The 20,179-nt window shown below is 41.2% G+C and overlaps 1 protein-coding gene across 1 annotated transcript; it reads right to left on the bottom strand.

The window, feature by feature from the left end:
- Nucleotides 1–1,357: 1,357 nt before the first annotated feature.
- ift81 (intraflagellar transport 81 homolog) lies at nt 1,358–19,966 on the bottom strand (the record flags this gene model as incomplete). Its single annotated transcript, XM_034199672.1, has 6 exons — nt 1,358–1,807; nt 1,915–2,001; nt 4,447–4,536; nt 5,296–5,424; nt 9,654–9,803; nt 19,823–19,966. Coding segments are annotated over 6 exons (732 nt in total), but the record flags the coding sequence as incomplete, so codon positions are not given.
- Between the last annotated feature and the right edge of the window lie 213 nt (nt 19,967–20,179).

The following is a 20,179-nucleotide window of genomic DNA, read 5'->3' on the forward strand; positions in this document are numbered from 1 at the left end:
AGAGAGAGAGAGAGAGAGAGAGAGAGAGAGAGAGAGAGAGAGAGAGACAGAGAGAGAGAGAGAGAGTGAGTATCACTTTGGGGGAGTTTTAGAGGCAGGCAGAGATGGTAAAAGTACTCACATCCTTTACTCAGGTAGAAGTACAGATACTCGTGTTTAAAAATACTAAAAGTAGAAGTACTGACTAAACTTCTTTACTCAAGTCAAAGTAAAGAGGCTTTGAAATGTACTTAAGTAAAAAGTACCCATAACTAGCAGCTGCTTTAAAGAGTACCTGACCTCCCTTTATATTAATAGAACAATAATGTCATTGTTAGCTAATGAATGTTTCCATGCTGAACAACGGCAACACGACAACGTTTCCATTGGTCCCTCTTCTTTAGAGAAGACCAGGAAATGATGGATACACGGATCGTGTTCAAATCAATAGGCACGCAATGACTCTAAAGAATAATGATCACGCATCAAACACACATTCAGACTAAAGGAACCAGCTGTTTGGAAAATGAGAGAAGTAGAAAGTACAGGTATTTGAGTTCAACATGTAAGAAGTAGAAAGTACAGGTATTTGAGTTCAACATGAGAGAAGTAGAAAGTACAGGTATTTGAGTTCAACATGTGAGAAGTAGAAAGTACAGGTATTTGTGTTCAACATGTAAGAAGTAGAAAGTACAGGTATTTGAGTTCAACATGTGAGAAGTAGAAAGTACAGGTATTTGAGTTCAACATGTAAGAAGTAGAAGTACAGGTATTTGAGTTCAACATGTGAGAAGTAGAAAGTACAGGTATTTGAGTTCAACATGTGAGAAGTAGAAAGTACAGGTATTTGAGTTCAACATGTGAGAAGTATAAAGTACAGGTATTTGTGTTCAACATGTAAGAAGTAGAAAGTACAGGTATTTGAGTTCAACATGTAAGAAGTAGAAAGTACAGGTATTTGAGTTCAACATGTGAGAAGTAGAAAGTACAGGTATTTGAGTTCAACATGTAAGAAGTAGAAAGTACGGCCCAATCAGAAACGTTGCTATCAGAAACAATGCCCGACTGTTTTGGACGTAATATGGTCGGTGTTTACATTAGCATCGCTAACACTCAGAGCTAACCTGTACTGGAGAGCATGTGTGTGAAGAAGCAGGAAGTAAAAAGGAACTCACCTTGTGGTATAACCGGCAAGAGAGAAAGCCTTTGAGCTCCAAACTGTTTCAGAGAGAATCCTTGATAATCCATGATATGGCGTTTCATCACGGCAGCATTTAGTTTAGACAGTAGCTGCCGGGTCCCGCATGAGCTCAGACCCCTCCTCTTTATTTTTTAAAGCTTTATCCCCAAATCAGCACGTTTGAAACAGGAAGTGAAATAGAGGGATATGAGGCATGGCTAGAATGATCTGGTATTTTGAGCAAAACACTTCATAGACATGTTTTTTATATATATTTGTATATATCTGAGACCTATGCTATTGTCTACAAATAGCATGATCGGTGACCTTTAATCTCTGTACCCTAAACTCTTCCTCATAATCTGTATTGGGAACATTAACAAATTCTTCTGAATATTTCTGCACACTTTGAAAGCGGCACGGCTCTTTCACATCAGATATAATGTAGATATTTCTTTTACAGTAAGTTGTATTTTATTGCATGTTTTTTGTTATGTATGCCACTTTATTGCCCGGTCATCTATTTGTGTATCCAACAGATGTAATAAGAATGAAATTGTAATAAAATAAACTCACCTCTGACATGGAGTTGATGTAATGATATCTGTTTTCCTCCTGCGACGTGTCGTCTCTCAGTGCTTTCACCTCCTGGGGAAAAACCCAAAACATCACAAAATATACAGAAAAACTAGATAAACTTATATAAATAGATTTCAATTGTTGGCTATATTTTATCTAGTGATTGATAACTGTACCTGGTCCAATTTCGATCTGTTGCTCTCCAGACCAGCCGTACAGCTTTCATATTGAGCCTTCTTCTCCTCATACTCCTGGCTTGATTCCTGTACAGATATGAATTAAAAAGGCATTTCAACAATGATTTATTTTTTAAATATATAAATAAATCCGGGACATTTCTCTCACATTTATTTCAATTGTTTTGCTATTTTTATTTATTTATAATGTTCCTAATACAGTTTTTTCTTTGAATGCTTGTTTTTAAATGTGTGGGTAAATATGTATGGGCAGGTGTGTTGTTATAATAATAATAATTATTATTCCTTACATTTATTATAGCGCTTTTCCAGATGCCCAAAGCGCTTTACAAAATACACACATAAATCGAGGTTAGAGCAGCGAGGAGACGGAGCCTTTGCTGTTGCAGCTCCAAAGTATGGAACGAATTGCCCCTCCAGGTTAGACTTGCTCCAACTCTGCCTGTTTTTAAATGTCCTTTAAAAACCCACTTCTTTCCCCTGGCATTTACAGACCAGGTGAAACTTGTACTTTTACATTTGGGTTTGTATCTTACTAGTGCTTTGTACTGTTTGTACGTCATGTAGGAGAGCGTTTCAGTCTGTGTCTTCTGATCTGGTTTCAGTGTCTCGTGTTTTACATTTGTTTCATGTCCTGTCTGTTTTTTATATATGTATGCTATGTTTTTACACAGTTGTTGATTTACAGCACTTTGTTCAACTCTGTTGTTTTTAAATGTGCTATAGAAATAAAGTGGATTGGATTGGTGTTCCCTAACGCCCCCTTGATCTGATGATCAACGCACAGCCCACTGCGCCACTCCACCATCTTCACACCTCGAAACCATCAAGGCGCTTTACAAGTACACATTACACACATATCATAGATGAATGGATGGGGAGGCGTGTGGTACAGCGGGGTTGGTGTTGGGATCAGGGGGTTCAAACCCCACTGCAGTCAGCATGTCGTTGTGTCCCTGAGACACTTCACCCCAAATTGCTCCTGTGGGGATTGTCCACAGTATTGAGTATGTAAGTCGCTTTGGATCAAATGCAACGGTCATGTACTGTGGACAATACCCACAGGAGCAAATTCGGGTGAAGTGTCTTGCCCAAGGACACATCGGCCTGACGCAGTAGGGGTGGGGGTGGGTTATGTGTAAATAGTTGTAGTATACATATTTATACAAGGTCTATGGAAATAATTGATTGATATAGAAGGTTATGTGTATATATGGTCGCAAGGAATAATATCTTAAAATCAGACGTTAATTAAAACATTTTCTCATTAGAGAAAAATGTAAAAAAAATAAATAAATATATTAGTGCTGTCAAAATTATCGCGTTAACGGCGGTGATTAATTTTTTGAATTAATTGCTTTAAAATATTTAACGCATTTAACGCATGTGCAGAATGGCCCGCCCCATACGTGCCACCAGTGGCAGCGCCAGGGTATGGCTGGGGTAGGCTACACCCATACCAAGAAATGGCTTAGCCCCACCATGAAAAATGATGTTAAAGTAAGCAAAATAAAGTCTGCCAACTCGCGGAGTAAATTGCACAGACAGCAGTTAGTAAGATTGATTTCAGTAGCCACGGTTTTTAAAACTTTTGTCACGTAGTGATCGTCTTCTCAATAGAACATCTTTCTTCTGGCCAATCAGAATCAAGATAACGGTGTGGTGTTGTTGCAGGAAGTCCCAACGGAGAATACTTTTGCTGTAGTACAGGTGTGCACATAACTGGTACGCAGGTTATGTGCGTAATCTCTCTGAAATGCGTATCGTCACTTGTGTCACAAAGCGCATTTGCATATTTTTGGACATAGTTCGAATGGTGATAAATCATGATTAATTCATTTTGAAGCTGTGATTAATCTGATTACAATTTTTAATCGTTTGACAGCCCAAAAATAAAGCTATCCAAACAGCGGAGCTGAGAGACACATGCGTACAGTATGAGATTTGGGACGGATACAGAGAGCAGATCTTCGTCCTCTCAGCTGCCCTCAGAGCAGTTTAACTCTCAGTCTATTTATGTCTTCCCGTCGCAGCTCTTCATTTTGCCGGGAGATGGAAGAGCGATTCCTGGAATACGTGTCGGAAAATCTAATCCTGCGCTTTAGCCCTGCGATGTGGAGGGGCTTTCCCATTGTGCATTTTATTTATGGACTATGTAAATGGTTCCCTAATGGAGCCTGTACACGGTCACACACACACACACACACACACACACACACACACACACACACACACACACACACACACACACACACACACACACACACACACACACACACACACACACACACACACACACACACACACACACACACACACACACACACACACACACACACACACACACACACACACACACACACACACACACACACACACACACACACACACCACACACACACACACACACACACACACACACACACACACACACACACACACACACACACACACACACACACACACACACACACACCACACACACACACACACACACACACACACACACACCTGACAGCACTGCCTCAGGGACCGCAGCTCTGTTATAATGGGAGCCAGAGCCGTCTTCTTATCCGCTATCATGGAGTTTAATTTCTTCACCTGTAAGAAGCAAGGACATAGCACACACTGAATAGTAAAGGACATTGAGAGTATTTAAATGCACAGTGTGTACTTTTCCACAGCTTTCAATCATAACAATGAAAAAAGAGTTGTGTGGCTGTGAGGCAGCGTGGGATCATAGCATTTAGTTTCTCCCAGATTGGTTCATTTTGTAAAGTAGGAAACTCAGGGTTTCTTCATTGTTCGGTATACAGTAGGAGGTTTTAACTTGTAGCTGAATTATCCTCAGAGGTCTCTTCCTCTCCCAAACAAGACAGACCCAGTGACAACATATAGAATAAATCAGTGTTTCTCTGATGAGGTTCGGCTGCTGTTAGCTTGCATTTGCTCATCTTGTTTCTCTGATAACTTGAGATACAGACGTCCCAGGAATAAAATACATCGTCCAGTTGAAATACAGAGTTAAAAAGCACTAAAATTTGGCCTAAAAATTGAATAAAGTCAGTTAATAACGTGCATGCTCAAAGGGGATACAACACCATAACAGGAGACCAGAGGATTACAATTATATATTTCTCAGAAACAACCAAACCACATTAAATATAACGTCTAGTCATTTTTAGACATTCTTAATAAGTCTATGACACGTTTTACACCTTTAAAGTCTGCAGAGAAAGCAGCAGGTGCTAGCTGTGACTAAGTGTATATGAGCTGATGAAGTTAAGCAGCATTATCATCCAGACAGATGCGACCTGACAGCTCTGATCACGTCCTCATCATCAGAGAGTGAAGTGTTACCATCTCTGACATGTCGTCCAGCGTTCGTCCCTTCTTCTCGTCCAGCTCGCTCTTGATGGCCGACACTCGCTCCAGCTCCTCCTGAGTGTCGCTGTAGCCCGAGATGCCCTTCTCCGCCTCCATAGCTTGCTTTAAAGACAACAGAAAACACGTGGGAACTCAAGAGGGAATATGCAGTACATTTAGAAGTGAAATCAAATGGCTGCACACGCTACACCTAAGATACTTCACAGCTTGAAGGCATTCCTTTTTCTATGAGATACCAGAATAAAACTCGTTGAAAACAGATGCAGAGCTAGGGCTGGAACTAACGATTATTCCTATTATTGATTCATCTGTAGACTGATTGTTGGGTCTATAAAATGTCAGAAAATAATAAAAAGTATCCATCGTTTTTACTCAAAGTCCAAGGAGATGACTTTAAATGTCTTGTTTTGTGAGTCAAACCCCAAATATATTCACTTTAATCTGACATACATTTAAATAAGTAGGATATTTCCACTAAAAACTGTATGTTCTACAATTTTTGCATTCAAAATAATAATGTATTATCAAAAATATTAGGCAATTATTAAGCTTTCTATCAGTTTATCTTTGCAGCTCCATTCAAAACACAGTTTTTTGAGATATTTTCGATTTTTGGGATGTCAGGAAAAACACTGACAGCACTTTTCAGTTTTTGTGCCAGAGCTACCCGATAATAAACAAAAGATGCATGAAGAACATTCAGCTGAGAAATGAAGCTCTCCCAGCAGCTCGACATGTGAGCAGAGGGAAAAACTCAAAAGCAATTCAACAAATCCCGTGAGGGCAGGAGACAAAAGGGATGAGCGTCCGTCAGGAATAGACGCTCGGCCTGCATCAGGCTGCTGTCTGTCAACATGTCAGGTGCTGCGACCGCAACCAGGCGTCAAGCCGTTTCCAGGAACTCTCCGGTGTTAAAAACAAACCGCAGGAACCAGGAGATCAAGAGAGAACGGCACGTTTGGAGGATGAGAGCGGAGAGAGGCTGGGGATACTGGGTAAAGAGACCATAGCCGCTTTCACAAGTACTTTGCCGTACTTAGTTCCCATGGAACTAATGCGGCTTTCACACCAGCGCTTTTCCCTTTCTAGCTCCGAGCGGGAGCTTTTCTGGTTCAGCTCCGGTTTCCCTTTTCTGCTCCCGCTCTGTTCACACCGCCCAGAGCCCGACTGGTGCTGCCGCTGCTGCGTCATGACGTCACCGTCAACGGCGTTCACAACAACGGGGAACTGCGTCGGGTCGATGATCGTGTTGCTTTTAATCACACGAAGCCAGAATAAATTGAATAACGACTTCTCCAACCTTATGCTTTTCTCCAGAGTGCCGTGGTTCATTGTTTATTAATGTGTTTCTGCAGCATTTACCGACCGCTGCAGTGTTGGCTGCTCTTCCATGGGAGTTTATTCTCCCGTTAGCTCCCGGTTAGCTCACACTGCCGCTCTAAAGTATTCACTGTCCGACTCACACAAGCAGCTGATACATATTGTTAGAAATTAAAATCAATGTTTTGATGGCATAAAGTACCTTAAATGTACCTTCAGTTTAAATGCTGTTTTATACTGAAAAACCAGAAAATTATTGTGCACAACCAGTTAAGCTTTTATTCTGAAAATCCGTCATCTCCGGTTAGCATGTGGCTAGTTTACCATTTCTTATAGAGGTTAATTTAGTAGCGAAATGACATGGAGTGATGCACACCGAAACCTACTGATTTTAACACTGCAACTATAGAAGTATTATTATTGCTGAATATTAAATGAAGGTATAGTTTCTTTGAATAAAGTTATTGTTTACAGACGTGGGTAAGATGTGACAACATCCGGAATGACCAGAAACCAAACCAGCCGTGAAGTATTTTCTAGAATATTAACTACAACGTTTAGAATGTGTTAAAGGAAAAGTGATGAAAGACAATATGAGGAGAAGAGTCGTGTTTAAGTATATATTGAATGTACAAAGCCTGAATCCTCTGTTTAACGTAACAACGGACATTAAGATGTGGAGGGCCGACCCGCAGGGAGGAGCCTACAGAAGCTATATAAGAGCAGCACCTGAGCGGTTCGGCCTCTTTTCTCTGCTAGCGAGGGCCAGAGACAGCTGCTTTTCTGTCGGACAATATCCTGTTTGTGACTGTACCGCGCCTTTTATGAATTAAAGTACCAATTTGAAAACATCTCAGAGACTCCATTTAGTCTCCTTTTTAAGCTTCTCTTTCCTGGACGCGAGAATAACCATCACAGTTAACAATATCCCCAGTTCCCCTTAGCCTAAGTGAATGTGTGTCAGTCTGAATTGACGCTGTTTGGTATCACAACGCTGTTATGAAAGTTTCTCTGGTATAAAATGGGTGATGTTAGCATAGCAACCGAAGCTGACTACTTGCTATTGCTATCCTATTGTGGCATAAACCGTTTTCTACAGGCACATTTTACCGGCGTATTTTTATTATGATTCTACTTGTGATAGTCGGACACGACAACCTGTGCAGCCCATGTATTGATTCCATCCGATAGCTGCTATAATACCAAACAAAACGTCTGCCTCTCTCCACAATGATCAATAACAGTGAACGGATGGTCAAAGTAAGGTACAAATAAACAGAATCACACGAAGCCTGGTTAGTGTTGCCTGACTTTATAAGGTGTGTTTATAAGCACTACTGCTTGTAGGCAGGCATGACAGTCGACCCATGTTCAGGGGAGGAGGGTTTAGTTTCCTGCACGCCTCGACGTAAGAGAGACGTAAGCGACGCCACCTCTTAGCTCCGAAGCTCTTGCCTCCAGACCGACAATTTTTTGGAGCTGGAAGTGAACCGGATTCCGGAGCTAAGAGCCGGCGCCGCTGCGGTGTGAACAGGAAAACCCGGCGCTTTTCAGGCTCCAGCTCCGAGCCGGAGCTGAAAAAGCGCTGGTGTGCAAGGGGCATAAGAGCCGATCGCGTTCACACCGGAATAAGTCCCTGAGGGAGGATTACGCAAATGAAGCCGCTGACGTCACTTCTTCTTCTTCTGCTTTGGGTTTACTGGCAGGCCGCAAACAACTTCACGGCGTATACTGCCACCCGACACCTCCTCATCACTGGCACCTCCTCATCTCCACCGCTCCCATGTTTTCTTTTGTGTTGCCATAAGTTATTCTCTCTCCGTTGGTGCGCGGGGCTAATGCTAATAATGCTAATGCCAGCAAATACAATGGTGGCTTTACAAAACTTTTCAGGGTTTTACGGGGCGTGGTTTGCAATTTGCCCAGCCAATCAAAGGAAAGTACCTGCTCTCTAGCAGGCACTAAAAAGGGGGGAAAAGTTCTCAGGAACTAAGTTCTCTTTTTGGTGTGAACGCAAAATCCCAGGACCTATCGGAACTAAACGGGAAAAGTACGGGGAAAAGTACTCCGGTGTGAAAGCGCCTATTGGGGGTGATATGGAGCATAGAGGGCAGTGAGCGGGATTTCTTTAGTCCAAATCCAACGCTAGCCAAGAGCTCGTCCTGTACATTTCAGACTTGATCTGACCATTAAAGTATTATCGTATCGTATCGATGAACCTTTTTCACGTTTTAAAAACCGGGGGTAAAACTAATTATGAAAACCAAAAGTGAGCTCTTACTGGCTGCTCGAACACACACAGAGCAAAACCCAATATAATTCTCCCATTTCATTTTGGTGCTGTATGGAGAAGATCCAGGAAGAGTTTTAAATTATGATTGGTTTCATTATCGATTTTTTTTCAGTTTGGGTGTTAAGTCTAATATATGTCAAACTTAATGAAAAGTGTCCGCTCCAGTTTCTTGAAGTCCAAGGTCAGGTCTCTAAATGTTTTGTTCTTGGCGTACAAAACAAAAAAATACTCAGTTTAATACAATATAAGACAGAGAAAAACAGGAACTCTCCATATTTCTTGGACATTTTTGCATTTGAAATTACTCAGAGAGGTTGTTATTATTTTTCTGACTTTTTATTCTTAGCCCGTTGGGAATATGTCAAAGATGGAGAGATATGAATGTGAAACTGATACTAAAACCCAAGATGGCTGCTACTTCCTGTCAGAAAGCCTAGATGTATAGCAACTTTCTGAATAGTGCACACTGGATAACATAATGAAAGGTTAATGTGGCGTTGAAATGTAAATCTGCAACATTTAGGAAAGTTTACTTGACCTGTCGTTTTTTACGAGGAACACTTTTGTTCATGACTCTGTAGGATGCTAAAGGTTTACGTAAACGCCTAACATATGGTTAGAGGTATATTTTAATGAGCCTACATGTGACATAGGAAGTGGAGCAACATGTTAAAGGTGTTCTAGTTGTTGCATATCAGATGTAAGACGTAGGAGTTACCAGTTTGTGCTGCACGGTCTCGTGTCTCTGCTTCAGGATCTCCTCGGTCCTCTGCAGGACTCCGTACTCTGCCCTCAGCTCAGAGACCTCCTGACGCTTCTTCTTGTGCATCGCTGACTTGCCACGAAGCTTCCCCACCAAACGCTTCAGCTGAGAGAACAAAGAAACAGACTCAATGTTAACTTCAAATCAAAAGAGCTGACTAAATGATATCCAGGCAGCACGTGGAACTTGAAAAAGCAGGGAAATGCAATAATGTATATAAAATAATCCAATTTTCATTTTCACATCCTGGTTTAGGCGGACTTTGAACACATTTGAAATGAAACTGAAAACTATTGCAATTCATCGATGGAAACTCTAGCTGTTGAGCTACTGTACATGTGATGCTCGTCAGGTAGTGTAGAGTGTACAGTACCAATGATAAATGGACTGCATTTATTTAGCGCTTTCTCCAGTCTTTACGACCCTCCAAAACTCTTTATATTTACAAGTCAGCTTTCACCCGTTCACAACCATCCATAGAGGAAGGGGCTTCCCTGCACAGTGCCACCTGCTCATGGAAGATAACATTCAGACATGGTTGTTCATGCCATCAGTTCAACTTGGGGTTAAGTCTCTTGCCCAAAGATACATCGACTAGTTGACTGCAGGGGCTGGGATCGAACCCACAACCTTCCTATTGATGTACAACCCAAATACCTCACAGCCACAGGAACACCAAAACAGTACATTTGCGGGATCTAAATCCCCAAAAAACAGGCTGAAGGACAAAGCACTGCAGAGTTACGGGAGTGAATCAGAACCAAAAAGAAACAGGTGTATTGCCAAGTAGGTTGACACATACAGGGGATTTGCCGTTGGTGTAAGGGAGTCCTTTGATTCATTCTTATTAAGAAATATAGATTACAGCAGCTTTATATATATCAGTATTAAATCAGTAGTATATATCAATGTTAGAAACCGATGTTGGTGTGCCTGCTAGCACCAGGACCATGTGGAAGCTTGAATAAGAGGCATGAGGAGAGTTGATATCTGACAGCTTGGTGTCCGGCACAGCTGAGCGCTCTGAAAGGCCACCGGAGAAGACAATGGGCTGACGGAGGGATTAGAGGACATGCACTGACCTGAAACCGTCACTGGATCCTTTCAGACTCACAGCCAGATATGTGCGGCAAAACAGCTTCATCTGGCAGGAGAGAGATGCAGTCACTCCCCCCCCCCCCACAGTCAAACTCCTCCACAATGAAGAGCGGCTATAAATGAACATGCACACGAGAGAACAGCCCCAGAAATCACAGAATGTGCTCCATGTCCTGTGGGGATCCGTGAAGCTCTGTGTGTGCGTGTGTGTGTGTGTGTGTGTGTGTGTGTGTGTGTGTGTGTGTGTGTGTGTGTGTGTGTGTGTGTGAACATGTATTATTTGTGTATTTCGGGACATCAAGGGCAGACATGGCTGAGAGGGGGAATTAGCACAGAAGAGTAAAACAGTGTTCCCGACAGTGTCCTAAAAACAACTGCTGGTAAACTGCCACTTGTTTCAGACACAATTCTCTCTCTCTCTCTCTCTCACACACACACACACACACACACACACACACACACACACACACACACACACACACACACACACACACACACACACACACACACACACACACACACACACACACACACACACACACACACACACACACACACACACACACACACACACACACACACACACACACACACACACACACACACACACACACACACACACGCACACACACACACACACACACACACACACACACACACACACACACACAGGCTTATATGTAGAAAACAGGTATCACTACAGAGAGTCCTTTGCATCCAAAACAAACAGACTCAAAGACAGTTTTTTCCCAAGAGCCATCATTGCTCTTAACACCTGACATGTGAATCAATCTCTGTACATATACATATATATCATTACTATTATTATTATTATAAATACACACTATTATTATTATTATTATTATTATTTATTACAGATTTAATTTTTATACTCCTGGAAATAATTACTGCACTTTATTCTTTTTCCTTTTTGCATGTTAAGCGCATCATTTATGCCATTGGGATTGTTTCCTATGTAACCAACTGTACTGGAGTACATGCACAATTCACAATGTTTCAAACTCTGGAGTAAAAAGACAGAAATGTCAGTGAACTCAGTGATCATCAACTTTATACGTGTCACTCAAATCTCTTGGCGATACGATATTACATCGTGAATTGGAAGAATAAAGTAAAATGGAAATATTCAAGCAAGTTATTATTAGCATTATCGTTACATATATTAAATATTTAAAGATGTTATACTCAGAATAATTTGCATACTTTGACTTTGAAATCTCTATGATAATGTGAAGCAACTGTAAAAAAATACATTAAAACACATATATGATGTGTTTTGACTAGGGATGTAACGATATATCGAATATCGCGGTAAATAAATGTCTCAATACCGTCGTGAGACTGACAAAATCTACCGCAATTTTTTTAACTTTATTTAACCAGATGGTCCCATTGAGATCATCGATCTCTTTTTCAAGTGAGGCCTGTCCAACATGGCAGCAAGTAGGTTACAACACGAACATAAAACAACAGATAACACAAAAGGACCTCGTATTTGCAGGGCCACATGTACACACCTAGAGACATTGACAAGTACCAACAGTATATTTATATCTCTGTCAATAAGCCTCACCTTCTTGGCAACAACTGTATTGTTGTTGAAGTGGTGGACAGACAATGCACAGTTTGACCCACTGCTGTCACCCATGGCCAAAGCATATCTCTCTGTCCCAGCAACATCAGTACCAAGCAAGAGAGTTGTTTCCACAGCAGGGGATTTTATAAACGCCCAAACATCCCAGCTTATACCTGGAAATGTGGACATGCTCATATCCCTAGAAGATAACCTTGATGATGCTGAGTGAGAGAGTTAGAGTTGAGTTACTTGAAAAACTAAAGTGAAGCTTGATTTATTTTATTGCAGGGTCTGATTATTATATTGTTGACACTTTAAAATACTACTATCCTACTAAAATGCTGTACAAATCAGATTTATTATTTAATTAAAAAAAAAAAATCAAGTAAAAAAATCAATAAAAAATTCACATTTGTTTCCTTTATTTTTCAATATCGCGATAAATATCGTACCGTGAGTTTTTGGTATCGTTACATCCCTAGTTTTGACTGTAGCTGAAAGTATATTTCTCAGGACTCTCAGGATGGTGCGTTTCTGCTTCCAGGACGTTTTTCAGGAAAATTAAATACCGTACTGTACAGAAGCCGCTCTATTCCTACAGTATTATATCGCAGAGCAGGCACGCCGAGATCAGTGATGGTGTTTTAAATGCTTTCAGACTAAATTTAACCGTGCGATGAGGCTGATAAAGTGCTCTCCATGGCTCCCAGAGGAGATGCAGTTGGTGGCTGGCATGTGATGACACAGCACAATGGAAAATACCTCAGATAAAGTGATCATCTCCACCGGCTGATAAGCTGCAGCCGACGGAACATTTTCCATCAAGGAGCCCTCTTTGTCTCTCCAAACAGCTCCCGCTCAGACTTACCATCACATTTATAGCCTCCAATTAATTAATAGATATTATTATAATTGATTCAGATTTAAATCAACGGTGGCTGAAAGAAAGGGGAACTTCTGTCTTCTGTCAGCACTAAAATGCACTTTTTCTAAAACATCTTACAATTTATTAATATAGAAAAGATGTTACTACTTCTCCTACACTAGAGTAAACATGTTGGAAGTGTGTTTTCCACTCATATTTAACTTCCTTTATGTGCAGAATGTGTGGTTTTGTTTTGTTTCTGCTGCAAAATCCTCCCAACAGAATCTCTGGGAAATAAGGGAGAACAATTAATAGTGGTGATCCATTTTCTAAGTCTGATCAAAATGAAGGAGATGTTTTGTTATAAAACATCTTTGATTGAGTCTGTAATCACCTAACAATAGTGATGTGTATGTTCTAGTTAAAAGCACCCTTTTTAATCTACATATGGAGGGGGTCCTCTTCCATGGAGTGTGCCATGTTTTCCAGTGTTGAACTCTGGCTTTAGAGAGGGCCTTTCACCTATGTTCTGAATGGCATGGGTATTCAGTAAGATGCAATCTGCTACCTGACCACTAGGTGCCACTACATCCTAAACACTGCTACTTTAAGAACAGGTAAACACCAAGCTCCCAGGAAGTGCGCCGGACTCTGTGGAAAATATTCGTTGTGGCCAAAAGGCGGTACTACACTTTCGTATCAGTTGCTGGGCCCTAACTTTGGGAAAGAGACGTCTGTAAATCGTTGGATTTTTTTTTTTAAACTAAATAAACTACCCAGTATGAACATCTGTATAGCCCTTATTAAAAACATTCGGTCCTCAAGTTGTAACAATGTGCTAATAACGTTATTCTGAGAGTTATTTTCCTCGGCATTATTTCCACGGGACCGCGCTGCCCGGCACGTTCATGTGACGTGTTCAGTACTACATGAGTTTTACCTTTACCCATAAAAACGGATTATATGAATACTTTCGTGACGTTTCGCTCTCTCAAAAGTTGGGCCATTTTGTCTTCATGCGCCAATGAGCAACTCTCATAGGAAAGAACGAGATCCCGCCTCCCACGCTGTATCCAGTTATATACATCCATGGTAAAAACACAGCTGAGGTCTTTACCAGAACAATCTTTTTAGGTCCCTGTGAAAAAGGGAAAGAAAATGTTTTGCGAGGTTAAATATAATTCTGCCGTGAGTTATTATATTTAAGTTTATTTTGTTTTGATTTATTTGGAACCTTTATTAATGCATGTTTCTGTTTCAGTGAGAGGTGTGCTTTGCTCAGGTGAAGGGGGCGGGGCTAAGGCTTTAAGTTGGAGGTGCGGTGTGTGACGGGAGAGCAGCAGGCAGCAGCAATACCGTCATTGACACGCAGACGCAACCTTATACTTAGTCAAATACAGATTATTAGGATCTGCTGTTTAAGTTTATGTTAAATATTGTTTTCGTATTTTGTTTTGCTGGAAATAAACGTTGAAAAGCAACTGAAACGTCCAGTGGATTGTGTACTGCGAGTCTGACACTGCTTCCGAGGCCCAAGCTCTACATGTGGCCAAGAACAATAACTTTTGAGGTGAAGGTTACAAGACAAACTTTTTGGGATTTTGGCCACTACACTTACAGAGAACAACGTGTTTTCTCTGTTACATTCTTTTGGTCTGGATTTTTCTTAGAGAGGACATATTATAATCATTCTCAGGTTCAACCACAAATGGCTAAAGTGCAGGACTACCCCATGTTCTAAAACTACTAAAAGCATTCATGTTTTCTTACAGGTGAGTTTTAATTTCCCCCTTTACAAAGTGTTCTCTGACAGCAATGTAAAGCGCAAAAGAAAACATGAATATAGGTTACACTTAAAGGTGGGGTAGGTCATTCACTTCAGAAACACTTTTTGTTATATTCCATGGAATGCTCTTAACATCCCGATAGCAATGAATACATTAAAAAATGTCATCTGTGGAAGCCGTGGTACTGTAAAAAGCACGACCAATCATCTGAGCCGGCCCGGCTAAAGTAACTGGATGGCCTACCTGCCTGTCAGCCTTCCATCTGGGCACAAACTTATCTCGTGCCCTCATTGGTCATGTGCGCGTTCGTGTGTGTTGGAGGAGGGGCTCTGTTACCTCATTCACACCAACGCAATTCCGGTACAAGCTCCGTGCTAGAGCTTTTCAGGTTCAGAACCGGTTCTTCGGTTTAGCTCCGGCTCTTTTCACACCGCCCAGAGGCCGACACGTGCTGCGTCATTGCGTCATCGTTTGCGTCATGACGTAACCGTTTGCGTGCCTGCTTCATAAAGCCAAACCGCGCGGAAAGCCCCTCACAGCTGACACCGACAACAACAACAATGACCGATTGTGCTCCAGCTTCCTCTGTACCTCTTCGGAAGACCAGATTCCCAGTAGGTAGCTGGTCTCTTCAGTGGACCACTGCTGCTTGTTAAGTTTCTCCATCGTTGTGTACAAACTGGATACAACGCCGGCTTTTGGTTGTTGTTCAGGAGTTGATCCCGCCCCTGCTCCCGCCTCGACGTAAGCGTGACGTATGCAGTGCTTTTGCTCTAGCCGGACAATTTTTTGGTGCTTGAAACGAACCGGATTCCGGAGCTAAGAGGCTGCTCTGCTGCGGTGTGAACAGGAAAACCCGGTGCTTTTCAAATTCCAGCTCCGAACCGGCCCTGAAACACCGTTGGTGTGAATGAGGTATGTGAGGAAGTCTGAAGGAAGGGGCAGATTTTTTTCGGCTGCGTACTTTCAGATTCTAGCGCACTCGAGCTGGTTTCTCCATTTAAATCTTGTTTTTAAGAAGCTAAAATCCCTTTGCTGCTGCCTCCTTCTGTTGCTCAGCTTCCTCCTGGTTTCTCCAAACTGGGGCATGCCCATCTTCATCTACTGTAATACCCTGACAATAAAGTACGTCACACAGGCCCTTTTCTAACTATCCCATCCATCCCTGTAATGTATGCACGGGCAGAAGAAGATAGTGACAGCGCAAGGCTTTCTCCCCGACGTGACGCCAGACCCTGCGAGAGTATATCCTTGTCACGGGATGTAAATGAAGACAAAAGGCTCTATGCCCCGTGTCTGTTTTATGTGTCCAGCTGACTTAAACGAGCCGAGGGACAAAAGGCCGCCTTTCACTACGGCTCCTTGCTCTGGATATTCTCTGTTGTGCTCTATTTGTGGCTCTGCATGGGAATGTGTGGGAGAGTTAGGAAGAGGGAACGTAACGTTAGACAGTGATCCCGTCTGTGTTTGGATAAAGAACTGAAATAGCCTCCTGTGTCTTCTGTGGTTTGCAAATCCACCAATGCTCACTGACCACCATGATAACGTAACTGTACTCCCTTACAACAACAATCTGATTACTGTTCTAAACATTGGGGATCACTATCAGGATTACAGTGTTAGTGACAACCTAAAAAGAGCATTTAGTGTTTGCTGTAAAGCAGTGCTTCTCAAAGTGTGGTCCGCAGACCACTGGTGGCCCGTGAGCGCCCCCTAGTGGTCCGTGAGTATATTGGTACAATTTCACATTTTAAATTAATTAATAAATTACAGTTGTACGCACTCTCGTGGGAATATCTCCGCAATGGAGCGAACTTATGTTTCACTTTCGATTGCATGATATAGCCCAGCGCAACACCTTCATCACACATGTTGCCACTTGTTTGTACCATTTTCAGGCGATTTGTAATCTGTTCTAGAAAAACGATGTGATTTTGGATATTTGTGGAGTAAGGTGGTCCGCGAGTGTTTTTTTATTGGTTAAGTGTCCTTGGTATGAAAAAGTTTGAGAAACAAGGATCAGATGTTGTCTCTGTGAGCTGTGCTGTTCTGTAGAATAATACTTTAAGTGTGAATCTATCTCTACTGCCTGAATCTGCTTTATGGTTTCACTTTCTTTGCTTCATTTGTTCTGTTTTTAATTCAGCAGGTGCTTTTTTTAAACTGTAGTATAAAGTATGCTCATGTGTTTCATTGAAGGCTGCTTCCTGAAAGGCAGGTTGTCCTTTAAATACAATCATTTCTGATCCCAAATATCTGTATTTTCTAAGGTCACGTTGTTCTGTTGTCTGAAGTAGTTGTAACAGATTACATTTTTAACCAGTTAAGCCCGAAGGTCCCCCCAGTGGACCCTCTCCCACAGTTTTTTTTTTCTCACATGTCTCAGGGCTTCTTAACATTTATGAAACTATTAATGTTTCATACCCTTTTAAAGGTAAGAAACTCCGCTAACTGACAATAAGAACAATTGTTAGCTAAAAAAAACAAAAGAGTAATAAGCCTTTGAATTAGCATTGAGCGAAAAAATGCTAACTAATGCTAACGCTTTTTTACACACAACACACGGTAGAAATGCCCTTATTACTATCTTAACTGCACAAACAAGATATACGATTTAAAGCTGAGACTCCACCGATTCCACACATGTAATGTCATCACTGTCCGACCTCGAATTCCTGGAGCTATCAGCCAGAAAAGAGAAAGTAAACAACATCCGGTTTCAAAAATATTACAATAATTACGTCTTACCTTTTTTGATTTGTGATCAAAAGTTGTGTTCAACGGAATAAAAACGCATCTCAAGGTTAATCCAATGTCTTTGTGTCACGTAGAATTTTTTACTGATAATCAATCATCATATTTATGGCAATATACTCGGTATAAAGTATTGCCGTCCAGGCTTGCACTTTCAGATATGCTTCGTTTGCTTCTCTATTACGTCCGCTATGGTAATGTTTACGTAGATTTGGGAACTGCCCATCGATTCTATTGGTTCTGATGGTTAAGAAAAAGGTGTAAATCACACGAATCGACCAATGGGTTCCAGAGATATGGTCCTGCGTAAAGTATAAAGAATGCCAGCCAGCTTAAGTACATTACGCAGCCGACTTCATTTATTGTTTACAACGTAACGAAGCAGGAAATGCAGCAGGACCCAGAGCGCACGGAGCACAGAGCGGACAGCAGATAACGGAATTGCAGTTTTATTGCTTATAGATTATCAGAACATTTCAAAGGGGACACAGCCCCATTGGATATTAATATATGGATTAACTACATCATCGTTTTTATCGTTTTAATGCCATTGAAGACCAGTTTAGACCAGACAACGAGGAAGGTAAGTCATTGTTAGCCTAGCGCATTAGCGCTAGCGCCATTTGTTTTGATGTACGTTTTTGTTGATAACGTCGCGAGTTTGTATCTTTCAGTGTTGGGCTGTTCAGGTGGGCACCGTTAGATTCTGTGTCTCCTTGCGATCATAAACAATGTGTTGGATGTGCAGCTAGGATAAGTAATAAGGGAGCGAGGAGTGATGTTCGGTGCCGTAATAGGTTAGCATTTTTCGCTCGGGGCTAATTCAGAGGCTCACTGTAAGAGTAGGCCTATGTTTTATTTTATTTTTTTCACAACAGTTGTATTTGGATGGAATGAATACCTATAGTGATAATTCAAAGTAATAAAATGATTTTTACAGTGAAAAAGTTCAAATGGAACCGATGGTTCCCAAATTACCCAGAGGTGAGTCCGCTTAGACTTTATTTTTCTAAATCTCTCTAAAAAGGTCAAATTTCACTTGTTTTGCATCAATCTTGATACAGGGTACTTATTATATGTTATAGTTTGGATTCCTAAAGCTTTTAGTCTACTAACCCATCATGCAAGGGTGGTTTTCACTATAAGTAAAGTTTTTTTTTAAGGTGGACATTATAATGTACATGTTTCTACTATGTTCCATCTGAATTTACTTTAAAATAAAAAACATCTATATTGATTCTGACACTTCTACATCCAACTCACAGATGTAACCTTGCTTTGAGAATTTTTTTTATGAATTTACCCCTTTTAGAAGTGAAGATATATCATTTGTTGTGTTAGTGGCATTTTCGAGCCTGAAACCTGAAAAACAGGCTCAGGGCTTAATTTAAAGGAACCCTCCCAACCCTGACCATTTCAGAAACTCCACATCCTTACTATTTATTAAATCAATAATTCTCAATGATGTGTTTTTATTTATGAGATACTTTCAGAGCGGTTCAAAACCTACATCAAAGCAAAATCACACATTCATTCTAACGTCAATCATCAGACCTTAAGGAATGGCTTTTCACACACACACACACACACACACACACACACACACACACACACACTTTACGTCTTCATACAGTTGCTAAATGGACTCTGTAGCATCTTGTCTGTTACAAAAACTGCAACAGAATTATCTTTCTATGACCCTTATGTCTTTAATGCGTTATTAAATGACTTATAACGCCTTAAAAGCTACTAAATAGGATCAGTATTTGGTTTACAGAGTGAGACGTGTTTTGTAGTGGACCCTAACACGTTCAGAAAACCATTGACTACACTACACACAGTTCATACTCTACGTCTTCCTACAGTTGTTAAACGGACTGTAAAGCATCTTGTCTGTTACACAAAGCCAGTTGAGTTTCACTTGATACTTTGTTTATTTCAAGAAGTGCAACAGTCATATCTTTGGTAGCACTTTCTATGTCTATAATGCATTATTAAAGTAACCTTTAAAAGGGCAGAGTACCTCATCTGTCCGGATGATCTCCCCCCCCTCAGAGTCCTGAGCCTGGCTCCTCCCCCTCAGGTCTCTCTCTGCAGACGCCAGCTCCTCCCTCGCCTCCTGCAGCTCCTCCGCCTTCGACTCCTTCCTCCGCATGATGATGGACGCCTGCAACAGTCACATTATATCACAGTTGATACACACACATAACAACATAGTGTTAACATTTATGTTTAGTGTTGATTGTTGTTTTGTCCTGTTATAACGCCTCGTGCGGAATGCTTTGGCAATACTATGTTTAAAATGTGGTCATGCCAATAAAGCCCCTTTGTATTGTATTGAATTGTTAATGTGTGCGAGAGTGTAGGTAATTGAGCTATA

Source organism: Gymnodraco acuticeps, unplaced genomic scaffold (assembly GCF_902827175.1).
Source record: "Gymnodraco acuticeps unplaced genomic scaffold, fGymAcu1.1, whole genome shotgun sequence".
Taxonomy (NCBI): Eukaryota; Metazoa; Chordata; class Actinopteri; order Perciformes; family Bathydraconidae; genus Gymnodraco; species Gymnodraco acuticeps.